Raw genomic sequence first — 27,139 nt, 5'->3', positions numbered from 1 at the left:
GTTGATTAATGTTATTGATTAGCAGGTTTGAAGATTAGTATTTATTAATTTAATACAATGCATGTTGCTTACTGTTAGGTTTTTGCCTACTGTTAATTTCATTTATGAATATTGCCTAAACATCCATTCCAAATATATACCAATCCATCATCTTTATAATTATTGAATAGACTTTTTCTTTTTTTTTTTTTTTTTTTTTATCTATCTAAGAGTAACAATTTCTTCGGCACTGGTTGGGTGAATCGCCACACAGCTATCGAAATCAGCCTTGGTGGCACCCATTTTGATGGCAACCCCGAAACCTTGCAAAATTTCGGCACTGCTGTCACCAACAATATGCAATCCCACAACTTTTTCATTCTTACCTTCAACCACCAATTTATAAGCGGTAGGAGACTTGTGTTCCAGCATGGCGTAATACATCGAGGTGAATCTTGATTTGTAAACCTTGACGTTTTCTTCACCGTATTTTTCAATTGCTTCGGCTTCAGTGAGACCAATTGACCCAGCTTCAGGGTGAGAGAAAATCACCGATGGAATATTAGTGTAATCCATTTTATCATTCTTGTAAATTTCAGGACCAAATAATCTGTTGGCCAATTTTCTACCGGCAGCAATGGCCACTGGAGTCAATTCGGCGTTTCCAACCACATCCCCCAAGGAGAAAACGTTGGCGACATTACTGTTTTGATATTCATCAACAACAACTTGCTCGCGGTTATTCAATTTAAGCCCAATGTTTTCTGGGTGAATGTCGATCAAAGATTTACGACCGATGGTCCAAATCAAAGTATCGACAACAAGCGGTTCGCCATTGTCCAAGTGAACCTTCAATTGACCACACTCCAATTTTTCAACCTTGGTGACATTGCTGGATTTGTGGACATTGATACCTTCCTTGATGTAATGGTCGGTAATCGTGTTCTGAATGATTTCGTCAAACTTTCTCAACACGGTTTGCCCTCTAATGATCAAGTGGGTTTCGGAACCCAATCCTTGGAAAACACCGGCAAATTCAATCCCAATGTACCCAGCACCAACAATGGCCACCTTCTTTGGTTGGGTTTCCAATTCGAAGAATTTGTCACTGTCAATACCGTATTCGTAACCAGGAATATTCGTTGGCCAAACACTTCTCCCACCGGTGGCGATCAACACCTTATCGGCGGTGAATTCTTGGATTTCATTCGAAAGGGTCTTGACTTCGACGTTCCCGGATTTGTTGAAAGATGCAGTCCCGTATAACAACTCAACCCCTTCTTTGGCCAAGTTTCTTTCGTAAATACCGTTCAATCTCTTCACGTAAGCATCACGCTTCTCCTTGAAGGCCCCCCAACTGAAAGTCTTGCTGAATTCCGGTTCGACCAAACCAAAACCATAGTCTCTTGCTTGAGTAATACGTTGGGCCATATCGCTAGCATACCACATCACTTTCTTTGGAACACACCCGACATTGACACAAGTCCCGCCAATACGCTTTGATTCGACCAAAAGCACTTTGGCACCATAAGAAGCAGCTCTTCTAGAAGAAGCGACACCACCGGACCCACCGCCAATGACGACGTAGTTGAAATGTTTAGGAGTTGGAGGCATGATAAATCACAATGTGTTTAGATAATCTTAATGTTTGGTAGTAGTGAAAAAAAGAAAACAATTGACTATCAAATAAAACAAGTTCTTGTTCCCTGAATGAATCACCCTTATCACCCACAAACTTGATTTTTAATCCACACCAAAAAAAAAAAAAAAAAATGTCGAAAATCCCCGAATTTCACGTGCCAGGGGAGGAGTTAAGAAGAACAAAGCACCCACCAGAATGGCTCTCCTGCGGTGAGGTCATCGATCGCCTTTTGATGGGTCTTTCGAGGTGTGTGATTCAATGAGGTTCTTCCCAGCCTGAACCCACTTCTTATCTCTCTTAAAAGCAGAAAAATAAAAAAAAAATCCTTTCTTTTCATTTCCTATCTTCTTTCTAATGGAATATATATTTTTTTGTGTAAGATGTACCAGAAACAACCAATCCTCATAACTTCTTGAAGAGCAGCTCTGCAGAGATACATACATGAGTTGGTATTTTAATCCTCTGTTATCGGTTGATCCTAGGCCCAGATCAGATCATCACAATCTGGGAGTCGCCATAATGATGGGAAAGCCACGATGTGGTAAATCTTCGATCATAGAGTGCGTGTTCCAAGGAAAGAAACCTCATGAAACAGCATTCCTTCAAAGCACCACCAGTCCAGAGCTCTCGAACCTCTCTTCTTTGATCAACCTCTCTTCTTTGATCAACCTTTCCCTTTTGGAAATCCCAGGGCAATTCGAAATGTTCGTTGATGATCATGACAGGTTCAATCTTCACCATTTGTTTTCCCAGGCAAGATCTTTATTATACATCATGGATATCAGTGTGGGAGATTATTATGATCTGGCCGGAGACTTATCAAAAGTGGTCAGGTTTGTCAATCACCAATATCCAAATGTCAAAATTAATGTATTGATTCATAAAGTCGATACGTTACCGTTTGAATCACACGAAAATATAAGATACTCCATGAAAACCTTGACCGCTTGTATGTTATACGAAACCGGGTTGGAAAAACTCGAGAATATTGGGTTCTACGAAACTTCGATTTATGATCTGTCAGTTCACCACGCGTTATCAGAAATATTCTCTTCTTTGGTGCCGGAATTACCTCAACTACAATGCCTATTGAATAATTTTGTCATCAAATCAAAACTCGATAAAGTCATACTTTGCGATTTGAAATCCAAATTATATTTTGCCACTGATTCGTCGTCCGTGGATGAACGAATATACCGTATTGCCTCGGAATTTATGGATGTGGTAATTGATTTAGATTACTTAATTTGCTCTAATTCTATGGAAATCACTAAAAGTTTGGACGAAAATATCGCCAGCATCAATTCCTATCTTGGCTTTGAAGAAGAAACGACTTCAGAAGGTATCAAAAGAAGGGAAAGGTTAAGAAGTACTTCCAAATTTTACCCCAATATTCAGCTACACTTAAATGAGGTAGCTTGTGAGTTATGCTTAGTGGGATTTGTATCCAATATTGATGATCTGCTTGACCAAGGAAAATTCAATGCTATTTTGGATTACAATGCTTCCATTATAAGAAATGGTCTTCGCAAAATATTTAATCAAAGAAATCACAAAGTATGAGCTACCACTTATTGAATTTATCGTTTTTTTTCTCTTTCTTTCTTTCTTTCTTTCTTTCTTTCTTTCTCTTTTTCATTTTCGGAAAGATTTATTAATTTTTGTGGGAAGGTTTTGTTGATTTTTATAGGAAATGTTTTATTCTAATGTTAGGTTTTGGGAAAGGTTTTCTTCGTTCTTCGTTGTTTGGTTGTGTTTTTTCTTTTTATTGTGTGTTTGTTATATGATACCATTTTTCTTCTCAATACTTGCTAGATTTCACCTTATAATATACTATACTATACTACACATAACATGGACTTGTATTTTGTGTCACATCTCTTTCGTGTTCTATATAATTTTCAGTTTCCACACTTCTATTTTGCATCCCTTTTTAGACTTGATAGAGTCGTTTAGTTATAATATATTTTTCTACTCCTCTAATTGGTTCAGATTTGCTTTACAGCCAATAAAAAATATTACCAATAATGGAATCTAATTCTATTAGCACAAAAAAAAAAAAATGAGTAACAACAAACTAATAAAAACTATATAATCTATGACAGTCTATTCAATTGGCGTTTTCAATAACTCCAGGGAGCTCCTCAGTGGTGACGAGTTCTCTCCAAGGTGGCAAAATCATTGGCAAGGCCTCAGGCAACAATTCGGGATAGTTTTCCTTGATAGCCTTCATGAGGCCATCGGTCATGAGTTGGTAGCCCTTACCAGTGAAATGGATACCATCGGTCAACAAGTCTTTCTTCCAATCACCTTCGTAGGCCACAAACATGTCGTAAAGACAAACAAATGGTACCTTTAATTCTTCACACACTTGCTGCAACTTGTCAGAGTAGATCTTATTACTTTCATTACTTCTGAATCTCCCACCGGCAATATCAACTTCGGTCAAACGAATGCTCCAACGTTCAGGATCGTGGAACCCAGGACCAAACACCACCACCTTGATATCACGATCCAACGCAGTTTGAATAATGAATCTCATGTTTTCCTCGTATCTTTCTAACTCGACACTTTGGGCAGAATCCCCCATGGTAGCGTCATTAGTGCCGAAAAAGATGGTGGAAAATAAGACTTTGGAATCCTTTGTATGTTCAATATCCAAGATCTTAGGATAGAGCACTCTGGCTTGCTCCGAATTGTAACCAGCATAACCTCTCTGCGTGACGGCCAACTTTCTAGTGTAGATATCGGTCAAGTAACCCCCAAAGTTGAACTCTGGGGTGGTGGTATGCCCGGTTGGGTATAGTGGTAGAGGAGAATATGAGTATTCGGTTATCAGATCTCCAAAGAGAAGAAACTTGTCATAGGTCAATTTGTAAGTGACATTGGTAGGAGTAGCCATATTTTCTTGTTAAGGTGGGTGGATATATACATATATGTTTATGTTGGTCATTGGGATGGATTCCTACAAATCAGTCAGCGTTATATGTGAACTATACTTTTCGAGAGAGAGAGAGTGTGTGTGTGTGTATGTGTGTGGTTTGCGGGTAACAAAGGATAACAGATAGGCAGACCCAAACACACACACAGGCAAAAATGAGATAAAATAGCATGGATGCTGACGAGTCACAAGAAGCCAATTTGTGTTATCAAACCCACTAGTGGCTCTATGTTTCTATTATGATCTCTACAGCCTCTCCTTATTTCCCCATTGCGTTGAACACAGTAGTAGATTTCCAGCAGCAGCAGGTAATAATGCCTGCACCCCGATCGCTAGCCACGGCGATGGGAAAAACATGCATCACCCTATTGTCTTTATCGTCAGCCAATAGGAGCAGACCGTGTGGGTCTTTCTTGGCCTTTGCAAAAATACAAAACCGTTTTAGGAATGCCTTTTAGTACTGTGGTATTTTTCCGGGGGGTTTTTTCCAGTATATCGTATACGAGTATGAAGTTTAATGAAGGCGTAATCATTTTATATGAATCGGAGTACCCTGATATACAAGGAATTGGGGGAAAAAAAGAAAAAAAGATATAATAATAATAGAGAATGGAAAGTGAATATAATTAGACAAGACAGTAAATTTGCACAATGTTTAAGAAGCCGTAAAATGAAACAAATAGAACAACAGAAGAAATTAAAAAAAAAAAAGGACAATACAAGCAAAAAAACAAAAGCAGAGCATTTCTTCATCATTAAGAAATGAAGATTAGAAATCAAAGTAAAAATGCAGAAGATCTAGGAAAAAACATGAAAAAGAAGCAAAAAAAAAAAATGTCTTAATAATAATCAGCCAAAACGAGATTTTCCTATATGACCATTGTAAGTCAGGGGAGTGTTGTGGAAGACCGATCTCTTTTTCTTTAAAGAACCTTTTGGTTCTTCGTCTTTATTTTCATGGATGGTAACTAAACCAACACTAACGTTTTCAGGTAATACTGGGTCAACAGAGCAACTTTCAATCATTGTGTTGCTGATAAAACAGTATAACAAGATCCACACGTGTTCCAATTGAGGGGTAAAATCTTCATCAAAACGATCGTTAAGGGCTCTAATAACCGCGATCCCAAGAGTTTGGAAATAACCTGGTTCAGCCCCGAAAAGAATACCGTGACGACGGCCGATACTGCGCAAATATTCATTCATCACAGTCAAGTCGCTACTACTAAGCACTGCCATACGGATGATACCAGTGAAAAAAACCGTTTGATGATCTGGAGTAGGCAAGATTTTCAAAAGATCTTCATCTAACACTCTAACGTTGTTGTAAATATCGGACCAAAATTGCGAAGACGAGAAAGCTTCAGCAATACTGTTATGCTTAAGCTTTCCATCAACTGGGGCAGATGGGGTTGGGACAGCCGTCTTCGAAGCTGATGGATTTTTGTTATCCTTGTTTGTAGTGATATTTTCGTTCCAGGACCATTTAAGAAGACGGACCTCGGCCTCGGTGAACTTGAGAGTGACATTTTCGTCCTGAGTGGAAGCAAACGAGGAAGCAGAGTCGTTCAAGGAGCTGTTGATGAGGATAGAAGAGCCTAAGACAGTAGCACTAGGTTCGACAGAACCTTTGCTGAAACTACGGTCTCCTTGTAAGAATTCGTGAGTGGTGGTTGTGACGGTGGCCAGGGTTGCGAGGGAAAGGGCGTCGGTAGGCTTAGCTGGAGAGGAGATGATTGAATGAGAGGAGATCACGTCCTTTTTGTCAGAAATGGTGCCGACTACAGTGGAAGCAGTTTCGGAGGTAGATTTCAATTCATCATTCGAGGTAGAAGAAGAAACCAGCGACATGGTAATCGAAAAAGTGTCAGAGTCCTTGTGGGAAGCCCCTCTGGCAGGCTTGAAGAGTCTGGTGAAACGAGAAGACATTATTGGGGGAGGGATGTATATAATAGGGAAGTGTCAGATCAGATACTAACAGCAGGAAGAGGAAGAAAAACAGCAGGACGACAGGGGACACCGAAAGACAATCCAGTGGTTTATAAACCGATTTTGCTTGGAGAAGCGGTCTAAGGCGCCCGCTGTGTCACACACATTGGCACCGCATAGGCGTGCACTTTAGTGCGTCATGGGTATCCATCCACCCACACAGGGTAACGCAACCACCCTCACGACCCACGACCCACCCAGGCGGTGCCCTCGCAACAAGAGGGGTCGGGTGAGTTCTTTCTCCCACAGACAGTGAGTGTGGAATTTGTATGAATATGTTACATATTTCTATTTCATCGTTACTTGCGCTCACCAAACCGCCACTGATAGATGGCGGTTTCTCAGAACAGTAAAAAGAACTAGGGATCCAGTCTGCGTCAAGATACACGTCTCTGTCTGTCTCGTCCAGGATTATCTTGAAAAAATCCACTAAGAACCCAGTCTAAAAGTGTACATCAGATCTTCTGAAAAAGACGAGCAACAACAACAACCACAACAACATAAACGCCTGGAGGGATGTAATCATTAATACTAATAACACCTCCACATATAATAAAATACAATCTTCAAAAAAGTATCTTTATTCTCCCTAATAATCTACATCTATTTACGTAGCCATAATACAAAACACACAGCCAATTTGTACTCGCTGTTGACGGCAGGGTAAAAACCGCTCTGAGTTATTCTTAGAAACACACCCATCAAAAGGGCTGAGGCGCCTGTAGAAAAAAACGATGATAATCATTACAAAGGGTGCCGCGATAACTTTGATCTATCCCTAGAAACTATATATCATAGAAAAGAAAATAGGCACATGTCCTATAATCAATCACAAAGGTCTTCTTATCAGGCCAGTCGGTCTTCTGATGAAGACCCCCAATTCTTGACAAGCGACGATAATCAAGATGTCGTGAACCCGTTTGAAGACTCTTCAAGTCAGATCCATGCCAGAGGCCGGCCTTTTTCTTTAGGGAATAATGGAATTTCACGTCTTCCTCAATTAATAATCGAAAATCACTCATCACTACCGCAAAATGAAAACCAATTAGATTATGACGAACCTCAGAGTGCCCGTTCATTTGATCAAGATGATGATCAAGAAAGTAGGTTTGCCTACGTAAACTACCCTGTCGCTTCCAATCTCGACACCAACAATAACAAAACCGACAATTCCGACGGATTGAATATTAATAGACATGACTCGTTACTTGTAGACTTGGTCGATGATAATAGAGTCTTGAAAGAAGCTTTAGGAACAAAATCGTCTGCTGGTTTATGGTTACCACTAAATAAAGGGAGTATCACACAGCCACGGGAGAAGTCTCTTCACATAGGGATTCCTCATTCGCCTGGGCCACAAATGGTGGTGGAAGATTTTGATAATGATAGTATAGACGACCAACCTCGTGGAGGGATCAAATTACAGAATTTGCCCATTAAGGCCTCAAAGGATGATCCAAGTCTTGAATACTTATCACCACGTTATCCATCGCATTTCCGCGCATCTACTTCAGAAGCCTCCTTCACTAGCAACCTTGAAGATGGAGTATTGCCTCCAAACTATTATCTAAATACCAGTTCACAGAGCGTGAATTCGGGAAATAGCGAACTTAAAAGACGGCTTACCACCGCCGTCAGCAAATTCTCATCGCGTATTGTTCATGGGGAAGATACCGACCTTAGTACAAGAAGATTATCTCAAATAAATAACCCTTCAAATATATCGATTTTGAATGATGAGAATGGGGATGGTGACTTGCGCAAGGAGCCCGAGAATGAAATCGAAAGTCCAATCGAGCAACCAAATGGAGATACCAGCTTCTACTCATTGCCTGAAGATCGCAATGATCTGAGACCAACTCTTGTCACAGAAACTATTTCAATACCTCAGATGTACGACATACAACCGCAAAAACCAAATTTCATTCCGGTGACCTCAGAGATAACCAGTATTTCAGCACAAGCTTCCCGAAATTATGACATGGACCCCGATGACTCTTTATTTTTAAGAGATCCAAGCTCAAGCACTTATAACAAGAATCTTGGCCTTTATGGTCACTCTCTCATGATCTTTGGGCCTTATAATGCTCTAAGAGTTTCCATTGCCAAAACTCTTGAAGTGATACCCGCGTTTTTTTTCCTTATTATTTATATTGTTCATGCTGTGGTGCTTGCTTATCAATCTTGGAACCCCCCAATTACAAATACTTACTTCTACACAAGAAAATTCGAATCGGTTGATTTGATCATTTTAGTAATTAATGTGATTTTTACCCTTGAGATTCTGGCGAAAATAATAAGTTTTGGTCTCTACGACGATTCGGGATTTTACAAAGAATTTAACTTGGAAAAAAAAGAAAGCACCTTGGATAAGTTGATCAAGAAAATCAAATTCTTGTTTCAAAGCAAAAATACTATTGTACAAGAAGAAATTCAAGAAGCAAAGCTCAAGCACAGTTTCACTTTAAGGTCTCATGTTATTCTTAGTAAATCGGATATCGAAAACCTTAAAGATCCTTTTCTACGAAATAACTGGAATGTAATTGATCTTATATCATGCGTTGGTTTCTGGATTTTCTTTCTATTGACGGTGGCTAATGCAGACACCAGTAATGAACTTTTGATTTTCCATACTATTTCATGCTGGAGAATCTTTCGTCTAACTCGTCTTACTGAAGGTACATTCACAATTATCCGCTCTCTTAGACATGCCTTTCCACAGCTTGCAAATATCTGCCTCTTTATTATTTATTTTTGGGTTATCTTATCTATTGCTGGTGTTCAAACTTTCAAATCATCATTAAGCCGTCAGTGTGTCTATACCGATATATCAGACCCTTCAAATTCCTATAATAGTCTTGATAATTTCCAGTTTTGCGGAGGATGGCTTGACGCAGATACTGGTGATCCAAAGCCCTATTTATATGCCGACGGTAGTTCTCTGAAATATACTAAAGGGTTCTATTGTCCACGATATTCTCGTTGTATAGTGGGTGACAATCCTTACAACGGAACCGTGAGCTTTGACAATTTTTTACATTCATTAGAGTTGGTCTATGTTGTTATGTCAATGAATACTTTCACTGATTTGATGTATTATACTATGGACGCTGAGAATATGGCTGCTCTGATTTTCTTCATTGTTTCAATTTTCATAATGAGTATTTGGTTAATGAATATTTTTGTGGCGGTAATTGTGCTGTCTTTCAAGATTACTTCAGAAATGGACGGTCCAAAACAAGATAGGAAAAAAACTGGTGGCTTTCTCAACTTTTGGTTTAATACCGACCTTCGAAATAAAGGAATGCCCTATAATATCACTCTGAAATTGCAGAAATATTATCATTTTGAGATTGTTTGGGTGACTGTGATTGTTGTTGACATTGTGGCTCAATCTTTTCGGAGCGCCAATGCTTCAGCCAGAAAGATTAATGTTATTAATAATATTGAAATGGGGGTGACTTATGTTTTATTTTTCGAAATTATCATGAGGTTTATTGTGTTTTTACCGCACTGGAGACATTTCTTTTGTTTTAAAAAGAACCAATTTGATCTTTTTTTGGCAATCGTCACATCCGTTATCGTGGTTCCTCCTATAAGAGAATCTCTTGGTCAAGTTTACAATTGGTTAACTATTTTCCAACTTGCCAGATTTTATAGAGTTGTCGCATCGGCCCGTTTAGTTAGAGACTTGTGGTTAGATGTTATTGGTAATGTGAAGACCATCTTCAACATGACATTGTTCTATTTCTTGTCATTATTCCTTTACAGTATTATCACCAGTTTTTATTTTGAAGGGGTGATTGATAATGCAACAATGCAAGACCAAGGATACCAATTTGCGCTTAATACTTTGCCAAATACTTTTCTTGGGCTTTATGTGATTACCTCAACAGAAAATTGGACGCAAATTCTTTATATTATTCAAGGGTATGGCCCAAGTTCGTTTAGCAGAGCCTTTGGAGCTATTATATTGATTGGCTGGTTTATTTTTTCCAATAGTATCTTATTAAATATTTTCATTGCCGTTATTGCCGAAAATTTGGAAGTTGGAGAAAATGAAAAAAAGAGGCATCAGGTAAGAACATTTATCAGAAGCTTGGCTGCAGATTTATATAAAAAAGAAGAGGACTTCTTGGATAATCTTAAGAAAGGGTTGCGTTGGAAAGGAAATGGTAACAATAACAATTTAAAGAAAAAGCAAGCCGCTGACGTGAATCAGCTTTTTGGTCTTTTAATGTCAGGTACCCTTGTTGATTCTTTTCTTGAGGATGAAGTAAAACAGACAGAATTAGCGGGGAAGCAAAGACAGAATAGCGCCCAGCAACAATTTATATTTAACAATATAGTATGGAAAAAAGCAATGGCATTTTGGGAAAGATCAACCAGATTCTACACCGACAATCCATTCTATGCAAAAAGACAAGAGGACATAGAAAATAGCATTAATCCAAACGTTCTTGCTAAAAACATCCTCATGGAAGATAAAATTATGGCAGCACGTCAGCGCACTTATCTTGAGAAAAATCCAAGTTTTAACATGGTGTTGTACGTTTTTGCCCCAGAGAACCGCTTACGTCGCTTTTGCCAAATGTTTGTTAATCCAGCTGTGGGTGAAAGAATTGGTGGCAGACCTCCAGAGAAAAGGCTTCGTGAAATTTTTAATGCCATCATGCTTATAGGGACGGTGTGTATCGTGGTTCTTGCTTGTTATGCCACTCCATTGTACACTCATGCCCATAACACCAGCGATAAGACTTGGTTTTGGACTTTGTACAGTGATTTAGCATTTGCATTACTTTTCTTGATCGAGGCTATTATCAAAATTATTGCCGATGGTTTCATTTATACCCCAAATGCTATGCTTCGCTCATCTTGGAATGTCCTAGATTTATTGGTGCTTGTCACTCTATGGTTGAACTTGATCTTGTCGGTGCGTGGTATTGGCGACTCATCGAGAATTGTCAGAGGTTTCAAGGCCCTTAGGGCTCTCAGACTTTTAACTATTAGCAGCACTGCAAAAAAGACTTTCCATAGAATTATTATTGCTGGGTTCGGTAAAATTCTTGGTGCGGCTGCTGTGTCTTTTTGCTTGTTGCTTCCTTTCTCCATCTGGGGTCTCAATATATTCAATGGAAGATTGTCGTCTTGTAACGATCTGGTATCAACACAAGCACAATGTTATGGTGAATATTCAAACCAGGTTTTTAATTGGGATGTCGTTTCCCCAAGAGTTTACGAGCCCCCTTACCTCTACTTTGATTCCTTCCCACATTCTTTCTCTTCCCTTTTCCAAGTTTCTTCCCTTGAAGGTTGGGTGGATCTTTTGGGGTATGTGACTCAGAGCACTGGTATTGGAACACCTCCTTCACTATATGCTCAACCATATAATGCAATTTTCATCGTGGTTTACATGTTTCTTGCTATGATCTTCATTTTGAATTTGTTTGTTTCTGTCATTATTAGTAATTATGCACGAACTTCGGGAAATGCTTACTTGACAAGTGAGCAAAAATCGTGGAATGAGGTTGAAAAATTGCTACGTCAAGTCACCCCATCAATTCGTCCAAAAAAAGAATTATTGGGCCCATTCAAATTGGCAGTTTATAATCTTGTCATTGACAAAAACAAGTTTTGGCAATTGACATATGATATTTTTTTGGCAATCCAATTGGCAATGTTGTTGATGGAAGATTCAAAAAACAGTGTGGCCCTCGAGTTGTTTAGACAAGTGATGTTTTTAGTCACGGCTACATTCTTCTTTACTAATAGTGCATTGAGGCAATATGTCAAAGGTTTTCCAGACTTTAAAAATAGGTGGGATGCCTTCCAATTGTTTGTGTCAGGATTTGCCGGGGTTTTCCAAATTATTGTTTTGTCAACCTTTGAAACAAAAACAAATATAATTTCTAATATTTCGAAAGCATTCTGCCTTTTGATATTGATATTTATTATCCAAAGAAGTAACCGTCTTAGTTTATTGTTGAGATTTGCATCAGCCAGTGTTCCATCGTTATTATCTTTGCTTTTTACCTGGTTTGTTCTATTTTTGGCTTATGCTATCGCCCTTAACCAGATTTTTGGAATGGCTAAAATAGGGTCAAGTGGCAGTGGGAACATGAATGTTCGTACCGTCACCAAGTCGTTGCTACTTCTTTTCAAAATGAGTTTTGGTGAAGGATGGAATGACATCATGAATGATTATTACGTGGACGCTCCATATTGTACAACGACAGATGAATATAGTGACTGTGGGAATATCGTGTACGCGCATATTCTTTTCATTAGTTGGAATGTTATATCTATGTTCATCTTCTTGAATTTGTTTATTTCATTGGTGGTTGAGAACTTTAGTTATGTGTACCATCGTACTGGTCCTTGTTCATTGATCACTCGTCAAGAAATTAGAAAGTTCAAGCAAGTTTGGATGAAATTTGACCCGGATGCCACGGGATTCATTCGCCCAGGAGATTTTTACGTTTTCTTGCATAGTCTCAATGGGGTTTTGTCATTTAAATTATACGATGGTCGTTTATCCATCAAGAATCTTAGTGAGAATTGGTTCACCAAGGCAGAAGAATACACTAGTGATGGACGGGAAGACCCATACGCTTGGGATATCGATTTCCGAGCCATGGCGACTACTTTGGACTCGATTGATGTTAAGAAAGTCAGACACCGTAAAGTTCAATTTGAAAGGTTTGTGGAAGAAGCCATCTACGATATGGAAATTAATGGCTATCCCGGGATTTCATTCACAAAGGTCTTGAGACAAATCCCATTATATACCCAGTTTCAGGACGGTGCTTGTCTAAGTTTGAAGAAATTTTTAGAACGCCACTTATTATTGAATGAACTAGATAAAAGAATTGCCAAAAAGAAGAGATACTACGCCAGAAAAACTTTTATAGAGCGCTGGAGATTTTTGAGATACTGGAATGCTAAAAGAGCCAGAGAAAAAGAAAATATTTGATTTTCGTGGTGCTTATTTACCTTTATGTTCTTTTTTTTTTTTAGTTCATGCTTTACCCTTTATTTTATTTTCTTTTTTTTTTCGTTTTTAATTTTCGCTTTCACTTTATTTTCCCTCCGTTATGATTAAGTGATATAGATAGAGAAATGATCTTCGTCCATGTGTTTAGTTTGACTTGATGTGAGTGTTCTTGCTCTGTAACTTAGGTATTAAGATTCTTCTTTGGTGTTCAGTCTGCGATACTTTTGAAGGTGTTTTCCCTTATCTTTACAAACAATTTTCCCATTACTACTACTAGCCAATTATCACTATGTGAATAGATATAATAATAATAATAATAATAACCAACCGATGATAAATAGTAAAAGTGTCACGTGAACACAAATAGAGAAAAAAATATTTTCCAGGCACTCTCTTTTTTTTTTTTTTTTTTTTGACAGGGCTGAAGAATCTATTCCCTATAGATGCATTATCATCTTGTTGAAATAGTTGAACTCTCATCATCATCTAGCAACACGAACTCTTCATAATCCACAATAGGCACTCACTCTTCTTTTTGACTCTTGTTATTTTTAGAGTATAGGAAGCTTGTCCTATGGAATTGATTGCTTAATTGCACCAAGATCAGCAATGTCTACGTCCAAGGGAACCCAAAAGCCGGCAAGTGCTAACTATAGCTTCTTCAAAGTTCTCAAAAAATCATTTAAGAAGACTTTGGCCGGAGGAAATGATACCAGAAAACCTCCGCCTGTCATGGCAACCGCCGTGGGAGGCTCAGCGCAACAACCAGTGCTAATAAATGAGTTGAAAACCGCTGACAATCACAAGAAATTAGAGATTATTCTCAAGCTCAAAGAATCGGTGGAAAATCATTCCATTTCGTCTATTCTTGAAACCTGGATACCGGCAAGACAAATTCTTTTTCAAATAGATAATGATGCCAATTCTTACAGCAATTACGATAAGCTCCGGAAGGCGGTGATCGATCTTTTGTACACATGCATCGAGTACGATGACTTGAATCAGCTATCAATCCTTGTCAGATACATCAGTGATCTCTTTTATTTCTGTCAGGTTACGCCGACATATTTAGATCCAAACATCAAATCATTTTTAAAATGCTTCTACAAGCTAGTGGACAGTAAATTGCTCGATGAGCTTCGGGGCTTGTCGTTTAATTTTGCCAAAGAAATGGGCGGTGATACATTCAGTATATTTTCTTCGGAAGGAAGCTTCCTCAATAGGAATATGGAGCTTATGGGATCGCGATCGATAGCCCAGTTTGTCATTGATATACTTTCGTGTGATGTTTTAATCCAAACCAATGAGAACGTGCAGGTTCTTGGAGAATTTGTCAATAAATTGTGCGTTCTCTTGAGAGATGACAGATCACACATTTTCGATAATAATGTTTTGGCCCTCACCATTAAGTCTTTGGTTCGATTGGCCTTGATTACTCCTGATTTTGAAGATTCCCATTTGCTCATTAACGAGATTTTCAATTTCATCAACACCGCGTTGGGTTATGCATTTTTGCCAGTATCCACATTTTCAAGGATTTTGGCGTTGTTATTCTACTTCTATAACCAGGGGGAAAAATATTCAATAATAATTGGGGGTATATTCCGATCTTTAATTAGAAGTGAAAACTGCTGTCAACTTACATTTTTGGTAATGACGGAATTAATAGAAACGTGCAATTTTGAAGACCATTTAACTTTTGACCAGTCAATGAAACCCTCAAATGATATTGACGATGATGATACTCAGATTGTCTCTTATAAAGACATGTTTACAAAAACATTTGCTGAATTGAATGGCGAGAATACTGAAAGATTATCAAGCCTGAAACGGGTGGTTGAACCTCTGGGGTTGGAAAAATACTTCCCACTAATTTCTAAATCTTTGGCTCGAGGTCACAAAATAGAAAAGCAGCCGAAAGATTTAAATTCAGTAGAGTTTGGGTACTATGTATTATCTGGACTATTGAGACTCATGAAGTCTTATATTCTGGAAAATAATTTTGAGTTGCTTCAGGAGAAAGATAAATTTATATTTGACCCATCGTCCTATAAATTTCAGGCGCTCATCAATGCTCTATATGCAAAAATTTCTGGGTTGAATAGCTCTGAAAATACCACCGATGTTTTGTCAGCTGTCGAATCAAAAGCAGGATCGGAGAAAGTTAAGAATAGCGAAAATTTAGAACTGCTCAAGCAAACAAGCATTGCCACTAATAAGACTATTCTTTCATTCATAAGCTTCTTGATACAGGATTCATTATTCAAAGAAATTCCCGAATATTTATTCTTTTATGAGCTGCGAACTGATACTCTTTCTATTGATTCCAAAAATGTTTCTCTTGATGTATCTAATTTGAGCAGTGATAGTATTGACAATGTCTCGGGACTTGAATTGCAAGAAGAAAGTTCTTCTTACTCGATTTTGGATATTTTAGATCTAATTTATACAACAACTATTGATGTGAGGGAAGATTTGACCAGCATTTATCCAAATTTATTTAAGGATGGTAGATCTTATAGTCAAAACCTTGAAAAGCTCATCGAACTACATGGCGAGCAGCAAATCGCACTTATTCTTACAGAATCCGAGTTACATTTTTTTGAATTGATTCACATTTATAGAGATATCATCAATAAGCTCCAAAGTTACTCTAAGGATTTGAGATATTCAACACAACTTGAGACCGCTGATCTTTCGGAGTTTTTCTTTTCAAAGACAGATTTATTGACATCTGATAATTGGTCTATTTTCTTGAAGAGTTTTGAAAAAGGGAGCAGGTACATGTCTGAGGACCATTTAGAATTTGCGACGATTATAAAAAGTCTCAAATCCAATTTGTTTTGCCCGCCCCTAAATTCAAGAGCATATTTATATCGTGTAGATGATGTGAAATCATTTGATGAAGTAAAGTTATTGATGTTGAAAACAATTCAAAACATGATTGACTTTCATTTTGACTTCTATGGTGATAATGAAAAGCTATGGTCATTGGTTTTATGCTTATTTGGTATTGGTGAGGGACAAGACCCATTTTTGAAAAGTGAGAATGATCCTCAAATCGTCAACTTTTTATTGAAAGCTTTGGGAAACCTGTTGATTGTGCTGAAGCATAAATACTTTGAGATATTATTAGTAGAAAACCTCTTTCATGATATTGTTAATTGGAAAAGGGTTGACACTAAGCAGGATCCAGATACTGATGATGAAAAAGTGGATAATGCTGCTGATGTTAATGGAATAATGCCTCTTGATAATCTTTCCCAACTAGTAACGCTCTTGATTACATTATTTATCAAATCTTCTGTAACAATTGATGATAAAGAGAGATGTTTAGATTATAAGTCAACAGATGGATACGAAATCAGTGACGGCGCGCAAATCAAAGATAGTGGTAAAAAGGCTAAAACGATATTTGATCTTTTGTTGGATATTTTCAAATTCATCGCGGATTTCTTCACCAGAAATTGTGATGATAAAGCATTTCTCGAAAGTGCAGAAGGGTCTAAGCTTTTTGAAATTCTATTTGTGATACTTGATTGCTTTTCAAGATTGAGAGCTACTGAACTGGGCTATATCTACTTCGATGCTACAAAAAGAGAATACAATATCCTCATAGAGCAGCAATCATCAAATAAGTCCACTGGGTTCAGTGATAAGCACAAGCAACTTGTATCCAAGATCATCTTTTTATCGGAGAAATTGGACTTTATTCCCAAGGATTTACTTATCAAAATTTCAGATTCTGTGAAAATTAAAGGGACAGCAAAAAACGATGAGACTGATGTTACTGAGATTGATATTAATGAGTATTTCAATGTTGTGCTTGACATCATTCAAGGATCTGCCGGAATCACAATGATGATTTTCATTTGGTACTCTTGTATTTTGCAATTATCCAATATTCCTTTGTATCGCAATTCCGCAAATTACATTAGAAATGTCAGGAAAAAGGCGTGTGAACAGTTAACAATAAGAACCATCAATGGGAAAACCATAGAGAAGGAGGATAAGGTATTGTTGCAAATGACTTTGGTGAGACTATTGCCGAGAGTCGTGGTTCATTCAGCGCTTTTTTCACCGGATGAGCAGCACCAAGTGGTTCATGTGTTGGTCAATTGTCTTGATAATTTTGAAAATATTGGTGTTTTGTGTATTCATACTTTGCCAGCTTGTTGTTATCAAATCCCATGGTCAATGAAAAGATACATTCAACCGATCCTTTGGAGATTGCAGCAACATATTTCGAATGCTGACGCGACCCCTCACATTTTGGAATTTTTGTTATCTTTGTCGCATATGACCGATATTACTTCAAATTTCCTGGTAGACGATTATAAACCGATTTTTGCAATGGCATTCAGATTCATTCAAACCTCTAATGAACAACACAGTATCGCTACAAAATATGACGAGGATTTAAAAGAAGAGAAGGCGTCTGCAGAATCGAAAAAACTCGCCAGTTATTTTAGTGCATTGTCGTACAATGTCATTTCTGGATGGTTTCTTAAACTCAAAATGAAAACAAGAAAACAGTTGGCGCCGTTTATTATCAAATGCTTATTGGATCTTAACCATGAAGGTGGCAAAGATGTTGAATCTGCGTGCATTATTTTGATTGAATTCATCCAAAGATTCACCTATACCAACTTGGACTTGCGATTCCAATTGATCAAAGAGAAGCTTGACCACGGGGACACTTCGATTTCTATTTCCAGATGGATCTTTGGTATTAGCATCATTTCCATCATGACGCATAAAGTTACTGGGAAATCGATCGTCACAGTTAGGAGACCAACCGGTACCACGAAATTCGAGCTTGCCCCGGATCCGGCGATGGTGCCTTTGCAAAATTTGGTGGAGTTTGCCGATACTAATGATGGTTTATTTACTGAAAGTTATATTTTCTTGCAATTGCTCGCGCATATCTTTTCGGATATCGAGCGGGCGCCGATCTTGATTCCTGATCAAACGGAATTCAGAAGAAGCATTGAATTGTTTGATAAGAAGCCATTGATCAACATGTACAAAGCCGGGTTGATTTATATTGGACCAGGACAGCTGAACGAACAAGAAATCTTGTTGAATACCGTGGGGTCTAAAGAGTACCACGACTTCTTGTCGAACATTGGCGAATTGATAAGTTTGAAGAATAACACCACATTCTACACTGGTGGGTTGAATGCTGATATCGATGGTGAATACGCTTATTGCTGGGACGATAAGGTGTCACAATTATTGTTCCATACCACTACCTTAATGCCATCGAAAAACTCTGATAGTTGGATGATAAAGAAAAGTCATATTGGTAATGACTTTATTAACATTTTTTTTGATGAGTCTGGAAAACCGTTCAATTTCAATCTCATCAGGAGTGAATTTACATTTATCAATATTGTCATCACCCCAGTCAGTTTAAAGACCGAAGATTACTCATCGCCTTACGAAGATGATAGTGTCACTGAAGTTGGTGACGATGATGACGGGGAATCTGCCAATATGGAGGATGGGTTGTTGTTTGGTGCTGATGGTTCCACGGAAAAGTTTTTCCAAGTCCGAACGTATTTGAAGCCAGGATTACCGAAGATTTTCTCGACGTGTCGTTTGAAAACCATTTCTCTTAAGCAATTGCCGGTGTTTGTGAGAAACATTGCATTGATCACTAATCAATTTGCCCAGATCTGGAACTCTCGTGACTATTCGGTGGAAAATAATTGGTCTGATAGATACCATGAAATCATGAAGATAAAACAACGGGTGCAAAAGTATTATGAGGAATCTAAGAATGAAGAAGCAGCAAAGAGAAGTAAGAAAGCCGCGGAAAATATGTCATTCTTCAGTTCTTTTAGTCAACCACCACAAAAATCAACCGAAAGCACCACTGGTGAAGAAGACACCAAAGAGAAGTTGCTTTCAGTGCTTGATTTCACTTCTTATTCTTGAAGTGCGCGTTTATTTATTTCCTACTTTTTTTTTCTTCTTTTTTTTTTTTTCTTCACACTTAGTTATAGGAGGGAGCTTATAATTCTTTAAATAGTATTTAATAAATACGATGGTCAATTCAAAACCGCTTCTTTGTCTTTTTGTATGTATGTAATAAATATTTATATGCTGTATTATTTAATATTCAGAAAAAAAAAAATAAGCTATGTACAATCGTAATCAAGAATAAGAAATTGAGTGAAAACAAAAAAAAAGAACAATTAGAAGAGTATCAATAATAACAGAGATAAGAAACTTGAAAAAAACAAGAAAAAAAAAAAAGCATACATACAGGGAAAGCTCAAGCAAAAGTAAATGAATTACCTCACTTCATATGAAGTTCCTTGGAAGCTGATTCAGCCAAAGCAATCAATTTCTCTATGGAAGCTAAATGTTTACCATAGGAGTTAGATGAAGAAATTTGGTTCAAACAGATTCTGATCTTTCTAATCAAAATTCTCTTTGAATTTTCATCAGCAGTAACTTCCACTAATTTTTGAACCACATAATTAGCAAATTGGTCCTTCATCATTAATGCTAAAGGAGTTTCATCACCAACAGGGGAATCGTCATTTTGGAAATTTCCCTTGAGAACTTCATCCAAAATCAAGCTCCTCTCTTCCGAATCACCATAGTAAACAGTCTTTTCAACCACGTTGGAAGCAAATTTATGTTTAGAGAAATTCACCACGTTTTCCTTGACAATATCAAAAATCTTGGCTCTTTCCTCCTTAGATCCATTTTCAAGAATGTGTTGGATGACATAATTACCATATTGATCTTGAATTAAGTAGAAAATATATCTTGAAAGTTCATTCAAGATCACTTCTTCATCCTTCTTGCTACCGTATTCCAATAATCTTTGGATAACTCTGCAACCATACGGATTGGTAGACAAGTGGTAAATATGATCCTTCAAGCTATCCAAAATAAAGGAAATTTTTTCGAATGGAATACTTTCAATCGATTTTTGAATAACGTGGTTGGCGTTTTGATCCTTGACACAAACTAAAATATTGTCCTTCAATTCATCAATAATCGCCAAACGCTGTTCCAACGAAATCTTACCAATAGCTCTTTGAACAACTCTGCACCCGTACATTTGTAAAGACAAATCATAAATTTTCCCCTTCATGTTATCAAATAAAACACCCTTTTGAATAACAGTACCAAATTCAAAATATTTTTGGATCACATAGTTACCAAAGACATCGGTCATCAAATCAACTGAAACATCCCTAATTTGATTGAAAAACACTTCCTTTTCTTCGGCTGAAGCATGTTCAATTTCTTGTTGGATAAATCTTGAACCGTGCTGATCTTTGGAAAACTCAATAGCGTGCTCAAAAATGTCAGTCAAAGTGTATTTTCTATGGGATTTATCATTACGGAATTGTTCCAACAAAGGACTTCTGTAAATATGATTCTTGCGACGACCATTTGGAGGAGAATGAGAACTCTTACGACCATTCTTCTTATGGTAACCGTTTGATTGAGGGGTTGGAGTTGGTGAGCCACTCTTATCACCGGAAGCCTTAGCATTTTCAGGAGCAACTGGACCGTTTTGAGGAGCACCAGATGATGGTGGTGGACCGTTTGGTTTAGGAGATGGTGATTGTGGTGGGTTTTGTGGATCAAATGGACCTTGAAGGCCAAACATTGGAGGATATGGGCTAAATCCTGGAAACATCATTGGACCACCATTTTGGAAATTTGGAGGAGGTGGTGGTGGTGGTAGTTGTTGATTTGGTAGTGGCAATGGTGCCTCTTTTTCATTAGAACCAGTTTCTTCTAAGTTTTTGCCATCTTCCGGTCCAGCTTCCAAAACATCTCTTGGTGGTGGAAGATTTGAAGGTGGTGGAGGTGGTGGACCTTGCTGCATCATTTGCATTGGATATTGGCCCATTGGGAAACCATATGGACCATAAGGTTGAGGTGGCATAAAAGGTGGTTGTTGCATAACTTGACCGTTAAACATTGGAGTGAAAGAAGTTGCAGAAGCAGGATTCCAAACGTTATGAAAAACACCTTGTTGGATTTGTTGTTTGCCTTCGCTTTCATTCTTTGAAGGTTCCAATTGAATACTGACAGAGCTCTTTTCTGAGCTGTTTTCACTCAATTTTGTATTTGATTGGTTAGGACTCTTGTACATGCTGTCGATTCTTTCAGATAAAGTAGAACGATAGGTTCCGCCATTCACACTTTCATGGATTGATTTAGGAGAACCAATCTTCTCCAATAAAGGAGAAGTTCTAGCTTCATCGTTTAAAAAACTAGTTCTTCTAGAAGAAAACCCACTTCTCTTCCCGGTCAAAGAAATTCTTCCAAAAGTGGACAAATTTTCAACTTCCTTCGTTGCTTCAGCGACAGATGAGAATTTATCCAAAAAGTTTCCTGATCCACCAATATTACCAATAGAAGAAGGGATAGCGCCGCTAATTGAGGCAGCACCAAAAATGTTGGATTGTAATCTTGAGCTTTTCCCCAAATTCAAAGGTTGAGAAATGGCGGACAATGCACCTTTGGAAACCGATCCAAAAATTTCATCATTATCACTAAAGTTATCGCCAAAAATTTTATTGCCAGGAAATAGTTTGGATGATCCTGCACCACCAAAAGTGTGATTGCTTACTCCACTAAGACTAGATACAATACTAGCAACTTCGGCGTTTGGTTTATCAAAGGCAGAACGGTATGGAGCAGATCCGTCAAGGCCGAAAGCTGAGCCACGACGTCCCTTTGGTTTAGAGTCCCAACCTGATAACGACGCCTCTAAAGGCGAGGTGACAATTGCAGTGCCATTAGTGGCAGTTCCATTAGGGTCTAATGAGAGAAGTTAGTATCAAACAGGTTCAATAAAAAAAAAATTAGTATCAATAGTGTACTTACCAGCAGACATAATGAGATAGTGTCAAAAAAAAATATAATTTTTGAGACAAATGGCAAGATGATGAAATAAGGTAAGTAGCTTTTCAAAATCTGTTATTAACAAGTTTTTCTTTGAAACCAAAAGTTTGTTATTTATAGGAAGATAGGTGGGAAAAAAAAAAAAGAATGTACAAGAGGAAAAATATATGAATATATTTTTTAGAGGCAAGATTATAAATACAAGAAAAGGTTTGGAAAACTGGTTCCTTTATATGCCTTTGTTCTGCCTTTTGGTTTCCTTTCTATTTGATCTTTGTATGATGACGGCGGTTTGCGCTAATAACAGTTTGATAGACGAAGGAAACAGGATCCATTTTTTTTTTTTCCTCTCTTTTTGTCACCTCCAAAGAGAAAAAACTTCCTGTGATTTCTCATGAGATGGCCGCGTAGCAATCTGCCTCCCCCCTCCCAGTGATATACACGTGACAAACGATCCCGGTGGGGGGGGGGGGTGGCTACGAGCAATCAGTTAGCACTTTCTCAGGAAAAAGCTGTTATTTAAATTGATTTATATACTGTTCAGGGATCTTGTGTATATGTTTGTTCTTGCTGTCATTTGATTCTCCTGGTTTTTCGTTTTTGCCCAAGATTGGGCCACATTTTGCATGCTAAAAAGAGTCATAGTCCATTGGTACGTACATCACTCGACGATACGATACCACATTGTAACTAATGGATTGCTAGATATAATCATATCATTACTAGCTGATATTTAAGTTTTTCCGCTTAGTAAAGAAAAACTTTGGATATGTAATACAAATCCCGAAAAGGCACGAATCCCCCTGGCGCAAATCTACTGCTAGCAGAGTACGTGCATTCTCTATGTTTCACCTAAGTTCTGTTGATATTAATGTGGACATTATAAATAACATCGCTCTTATATTCTCAGTTATATATATATATATATATATATATATATATATATATATACCTTACCTCTAAGATGGAGTAGGGGTCGCGCAGCTTCCGGGCTAACACATAGGCGTGCCTCAGCATGCATTTTGTCAGGCGTCAAAAAGCTTAAGTGAGATGAAAAGTGTGACACTTACAGTTTTTTCGAAACTTATCCCCAAATAAATAGCTCGAGCTAACACATTGTTGCTGCTGTTGGGCTTACTTCCTGGTGCTTCCATTTTTTGCCTTTCCTGATTAAGGCGTATGGCAACACAATAAGTGTTGACTCCATCATCTCACGCTAATCTTTTCATTTTTTTTTTTTTTTTTTGTAGAAATAGACACAACAAAACTGGATCGCATTTGGCTTATAAATTTCGGGTTTGGTTATTCAAACATGATATGAATTGCAAAGTCAATGAGGCAAGTGTGGAATCTGTTGGATTATAGATTAGTAAATATTTTTGGGTTAGTTTAGTCAATAAATGTCTTCTTGGGGTTTAATGTAGCCTGATATATACCAGTAAACTGCAGCATTAGAGGATCTTTAATTAAGAAGCTCATCACATTTAGGAACTCTCCACGCCAGGTAGTGTATTTAGTCTACCTTCTACCTTAGCACAATCGTGTATTCTATACTGGATAAGGATGTGCTAGTCACATAAGCACCAACGATGCTAAGGTGTGTGGCAGAAGTTGACAATTCGTCAATGCTCAGGCGTAGCAGTGTGTGTCCCAACAGCACCTTCAGTTGTGTATGTACATTGATTGTCACATGAAAAAAAAAAAATTTATCTCTGTGGCTACTATAAGATATATCTTATTGGAATAGTGTAAAACACCTGCTTTGTATTGAGAAATTGACTTGGGGCACTGATCACAATACATTTTATTTAAAGTGAAAATATGAGTCGTGTGTCGTCATTAGAAAAAAGATACGACACCAAAAATTAATCTAGCGTTGATTGATTGCCTGTTTTCACAATCTTTGCGTCTCAATAACATCAGGCAAGTCCAAATAGTTGCGACGAGGCCAATGATTTTCTGTCCACCGTCTTGTTAACTTCTAATGGCAATTTAAAGCGAAAGATCACCACATGAAGGCATATCATCAATGGCCACTCACGAAACTAAACAGTTTTGTGAAACAATAGTGGTGCTATGCCGATCTTCTATTTCCTTTTTTTTTTGAAAAAAAAAAATTGTTTCTATCTCTTTCTCCTGTTTATCCCTCATTCAATATGACAAATTCGATTAGCTATCCAAGGTGGAAATCTTCGCTCAATTATCATTTATAAAGTTAAAATTCGATCTCATAAACGATATTATTGTACAAAACAAAATTTCAAGATTAGATTTAGTAGTAAACTTTCAACGTATAAGCATTGAGCCACTGGAATGCATTTAGAGCAGACGGATCCTAAGGCTAAGTTTGCAAGCAAGTAAGTAAGTAAGTAAGTAACAGGTGCCGGTGTTTTGAATGTTTTTCGCTTATTTTTATAGCGCCGCAATATTAGCCAGCTCGGCAGTAAAAGGTGTTATCTTTGTTTATTCACTGGGAAACAATTGTTGGCAGTTTTACAGACGCGTGGTACTTGGGCTTTTCTAAACTCGTACCCGGGAGCTGTACGAATAGTAATAATAATCATGTTATTTATTTGCAAGTTGCAGGAAACAGAATAATATTACAATGCCCCTTTCTGACCACTCCCTCCGTGGTATATAGAAAAGAAAAAAAAAAAAAAAAACTACCCTCGAGAAAAGAATTACTTAATGAGCCTGACATCACGGAGATTAGACAATTTGCAATGTAGAAAATTTTTAATTATAATTACATAATACCCAACAATTATTAGACATATTTTCTTGTTTCGTTTTTTAGTAGCAAAACTTTGACTGCCCACGCACTGGTTGTACTTAGGCGAGTGGAGCCGTTAGACGCAAGACATACAGAGAGGAGGATGGGGGCGAGATATTACGATCGGCAGTGGGGAGGCACACCTACCTTTATCGCATCAAAATCAGAATGCTTAAAAGAAAAAAAGAAAAAAAAAAACCTGAACAAAGAGAAAGAGAAAGCAAATGAAGAAAAACAGATAACCAATTCATCATGAATGTCAATTTGTATGTTTTTCTTTCATACTGTCTCCTTCGGTATGCTATTATGAGAGAGATAACACTCGCAGATGAAACCTAACTTGATCCGAGATATGTGATGCTTGGCATTGAAATCTTCCGACCTCGGATCCTATTCCAGATTATCGTTATACGGAATATGCTATTAGTAGGAGCCCCCGTACTGGTACTACACTAGGTAGGCCCATCATAGGAAGGCCTACTGCTTTTTTCCGTCCAGATCTAATATGTTGTTGACCTTTGGCTGCTCGATCGGTGTATGTGTACCAGTATTTACTTTACTTTCAATTTGGTAAGATAATCTTATCTATAATTGTTTTTCAATTGGGGTAAAAATTCTGGCAAAAGTATAAAGCACTGTTTTATTTTTGGATGACAGGATATCATGCAATTTTCTTCTTTTTTTTTTCTTGCTCTTTAAGTCTTAAAAATCTACGAAAAAGCTTTGCGCGGTATTTTCTTCTCAAACACAATATAGCCAGGCTCTGTGTTGAACAACGTGAAATTCTCTGGTTAGAGTTAATAATTCCATAGATATATTTGTAGGATTCACCATTAACTACAATGGAAAGTGATATTGGTATTTTACTGGTGCCGCAAAACCAGATTATTATTCGCTCCAAGTATCTTTAAACTTTTATCTCCTGATTTATTTGATTTGAAACCCCAGGGTTGTCTTAGATTACCGCTTTTTTCCTTTTAACAAGAAGAAAAACAAATAAAATACCCATAACTATAAGAACGTCTGCAGTTGAGCTGACTATACAGGGACAGTGACAATAAAAAAAAAGCAGGTGATTTTTTCTTTGGTTGCAGAATGAGTGTGGATCAAAAAACGCAGCTATCATTTGATTGATTATTAAGGTTTTTTTCTGCGAGGGAAAAAGCTGCGCTTCAACTAATTAATTAATCGATTAATTAATCGATGACAAGTCTTACACAAAACCAAGACCTGGAAACCAAAACAAAAAAACCACAAAATGAATATCAACAACCTCTGAGATGGGGGCTGCTGCTAGTGTCCATTACGGAACCGTTTATTTTACCACTTCTCTATTGTTGGTCGAGTAAAGGTTATGCATGAGCTTCAAAGCCTACATAGAGTGGTACGAAAATTCGCAACTTGTTGTTGGCATTCTTGTGTTGGGCAAAGTTAAAGTTTCTGTCATTCGGGTGAATGCTTGTTACCGTAGCATAGTCTAAAACATGTCAATGCCCATATCTGGCTCCATAATAAAACGGCCACATATGTTTGCTCTGAAGTGGCTTGATATGTGATTGACACTTTTGTTGTTTTGTCAAAATAAACAAGTGTTAAAAGAAACATGCAGAAACTTCATGCAAAAAGAAACGAGCAGAAACTCTCTTTTTTCTCGTGATTGATTGCTGATTTTCTTGTATGGTTATACATTCAAAGTGTAATTCTGTTTGCGTCTCTAATTAATTTGTGGCCCTGGTTGTTCAATACGATATATGTATTTATTCCATAGCAGCTCCTCTCCTTGTTTTCTCCTCCATGTTCTTTGCAACTGACATCTCCTGCCACACATACACCAATTGCGCTGCCTTTCTTTTGCATTTTTCAATCGGCCATTAGAAGGCGCTCTTGCCTAGTTTGGGGGTTTGTTCTAACTCCGGCGCCAAGTGCCTTTTT

The 27,139-nt window shown here is 37.7% G+C and overlaps 7 protein-coding genes across 7 annotated transcripts; 3 read left to right on the top strand and 4 right to left on the bottom strand. All coding sequences in view use genetic code 12, as the record gives it.

Moving 5' to 3' along the window:
- Window positions 1-201: 201 nt before the first annotated feature.
- On the bottom strand, window positions 202-1,593 carry GLR1 (glutathione-disulfide reductase GLR1; the record flags this gene model as incomplete). Its single annotated transcript, XM_064997358.1, has 1 exon — window positions 202-1,593. The coding sequence occupies one exon, from the start codon at window positions 1,591-1,593 to the stop codon at window positions 202-204; it is 1,392 nt and encodes a 463-aa protein (XP_064853430.1).
- Window positions 1,594-2,062: 469 nt separating this feature from the next.
- Window positions 2,063-3,184, top strand: DASC09_037580 (uncharacterized protein; the record flags this gene model as incomplete). The annotated part of the gene is made up of 1 exon (XM_064997357.1): window positions 2,063-3,184. One exon carries the CDS (start codon window positions 2,063-2,065, stop codon window positions 3,182-3,184), a length of 1,122 nt encoding a protein of 373 aa, XP_064853429.1.
- A 547-nt stretch (window positions 3,185-3,731) lies between these two features.
- On the bottom strand, window positions 3,732-4,523 carry DASC09_037570 (SGNH/GDSL hydrolase family protein; the record flags this gene model as incomplete). The annotated part of the gene is made up of 1 exon (XM_064997356.1): window positions 3,732-4,523. One exon carries the CDS (start codon window positions 4,521-4,523, stop codon window positions 3,732-3,734), a length of 792 nt encoding a protein of 263 aa, XP_064853428.1.
- An 888-nt stretch (window positions 4,524-5,411) lies between these two features.
- On the bottom strand, window positions 5,412-6,491 carry DASC09_037560 (globin; the record flags this gene model as incomplete). Its single annotated transcript, XM_064997355.1, has 1 exon — window positions 5,412-6,491. One exon carries the CDS (start codon window positions 6,489-6,491, stop codon window positions 5,412-5,414), a length of 1,080 nt encoding a protein of 359 aa, XP_064853427.1.
- Window positions 6,492-7,365: 874 nt separating this feature from the next.
- Window positions 7,366-13,524, top strand: CCH1 (calcium channel protein CCH1; the record flags this gene model as incomplete). The annotated part of the gene is made up of 1 exon (XM_064997354.1): window positions 7,366-13,524. The coding sequence occupies one exon, from the start codon at window positions 7,366-7,368 to the stop codon at window positions 13,522-13,524; it is 6,159 nt and encodes a 2,052-aa protein (XP_064853426.1).
- A 630-nt stretch (window positions 13,525-14,154) lies between these two features.
- On the top strand, window positions 14,155-19,488 carry DASC09_037540 (uncharacterized protein; the record flags this gene model as incomplete). The annotated part of the gene is made up of 1 exon (XM_064997353.1): window positions 14,155-19,488. One exon carries the CDS (start codon window positions 14,155-14,157, stop codon window positions 19,486-19,488), a length of 5,334 nt encoding a protein of 1,777 aa, XP_064853425.1.
- Window positions 19,489-19,852: 364 nt separating this feature from the next.
- Window positions 19,853-22,426, bottom strand: DASC09_037530 (Pumilio-family RNA binding repeat-containing protein; the record flags this gene model as incomplete). The annotated part of the gene is made up of 2 exons (XM_064997352.1): window positions 19,853-22,350; window positions 22,417-22,426. 2 exons carry the CDS (start codon window positions 22,424-22,426, stop codon window positions 19,853-19,855), a joined length of 2,508 nt encoding a protein of 835 aa, XP_064853424.1.
- Window positions 22,427-27,139: the final 4,713 nt, after the last annotated feature.

The sequence above is a fragment of the Saccharomycopsis crataegensis genome (assembly GCF_037102585.1).
Source record: "Saccharomycopsis crataegensis DNA, jcf7180000000084, whole genome shotgun sequence".
In the NCBI taxonomy this organism is placed as follows: Eukaryota; Fungi; Ascomycota; class Saccharomycetes; order Ascoideales; family Saccharomycopsidaceae; genus Saccharomycopsis; species Saccharomycopsis crataegensis.
Note: the sequence above shows the minus strand (reverse complement) of the source record. Positions and strands in the feature narration are given on the sequence as shown.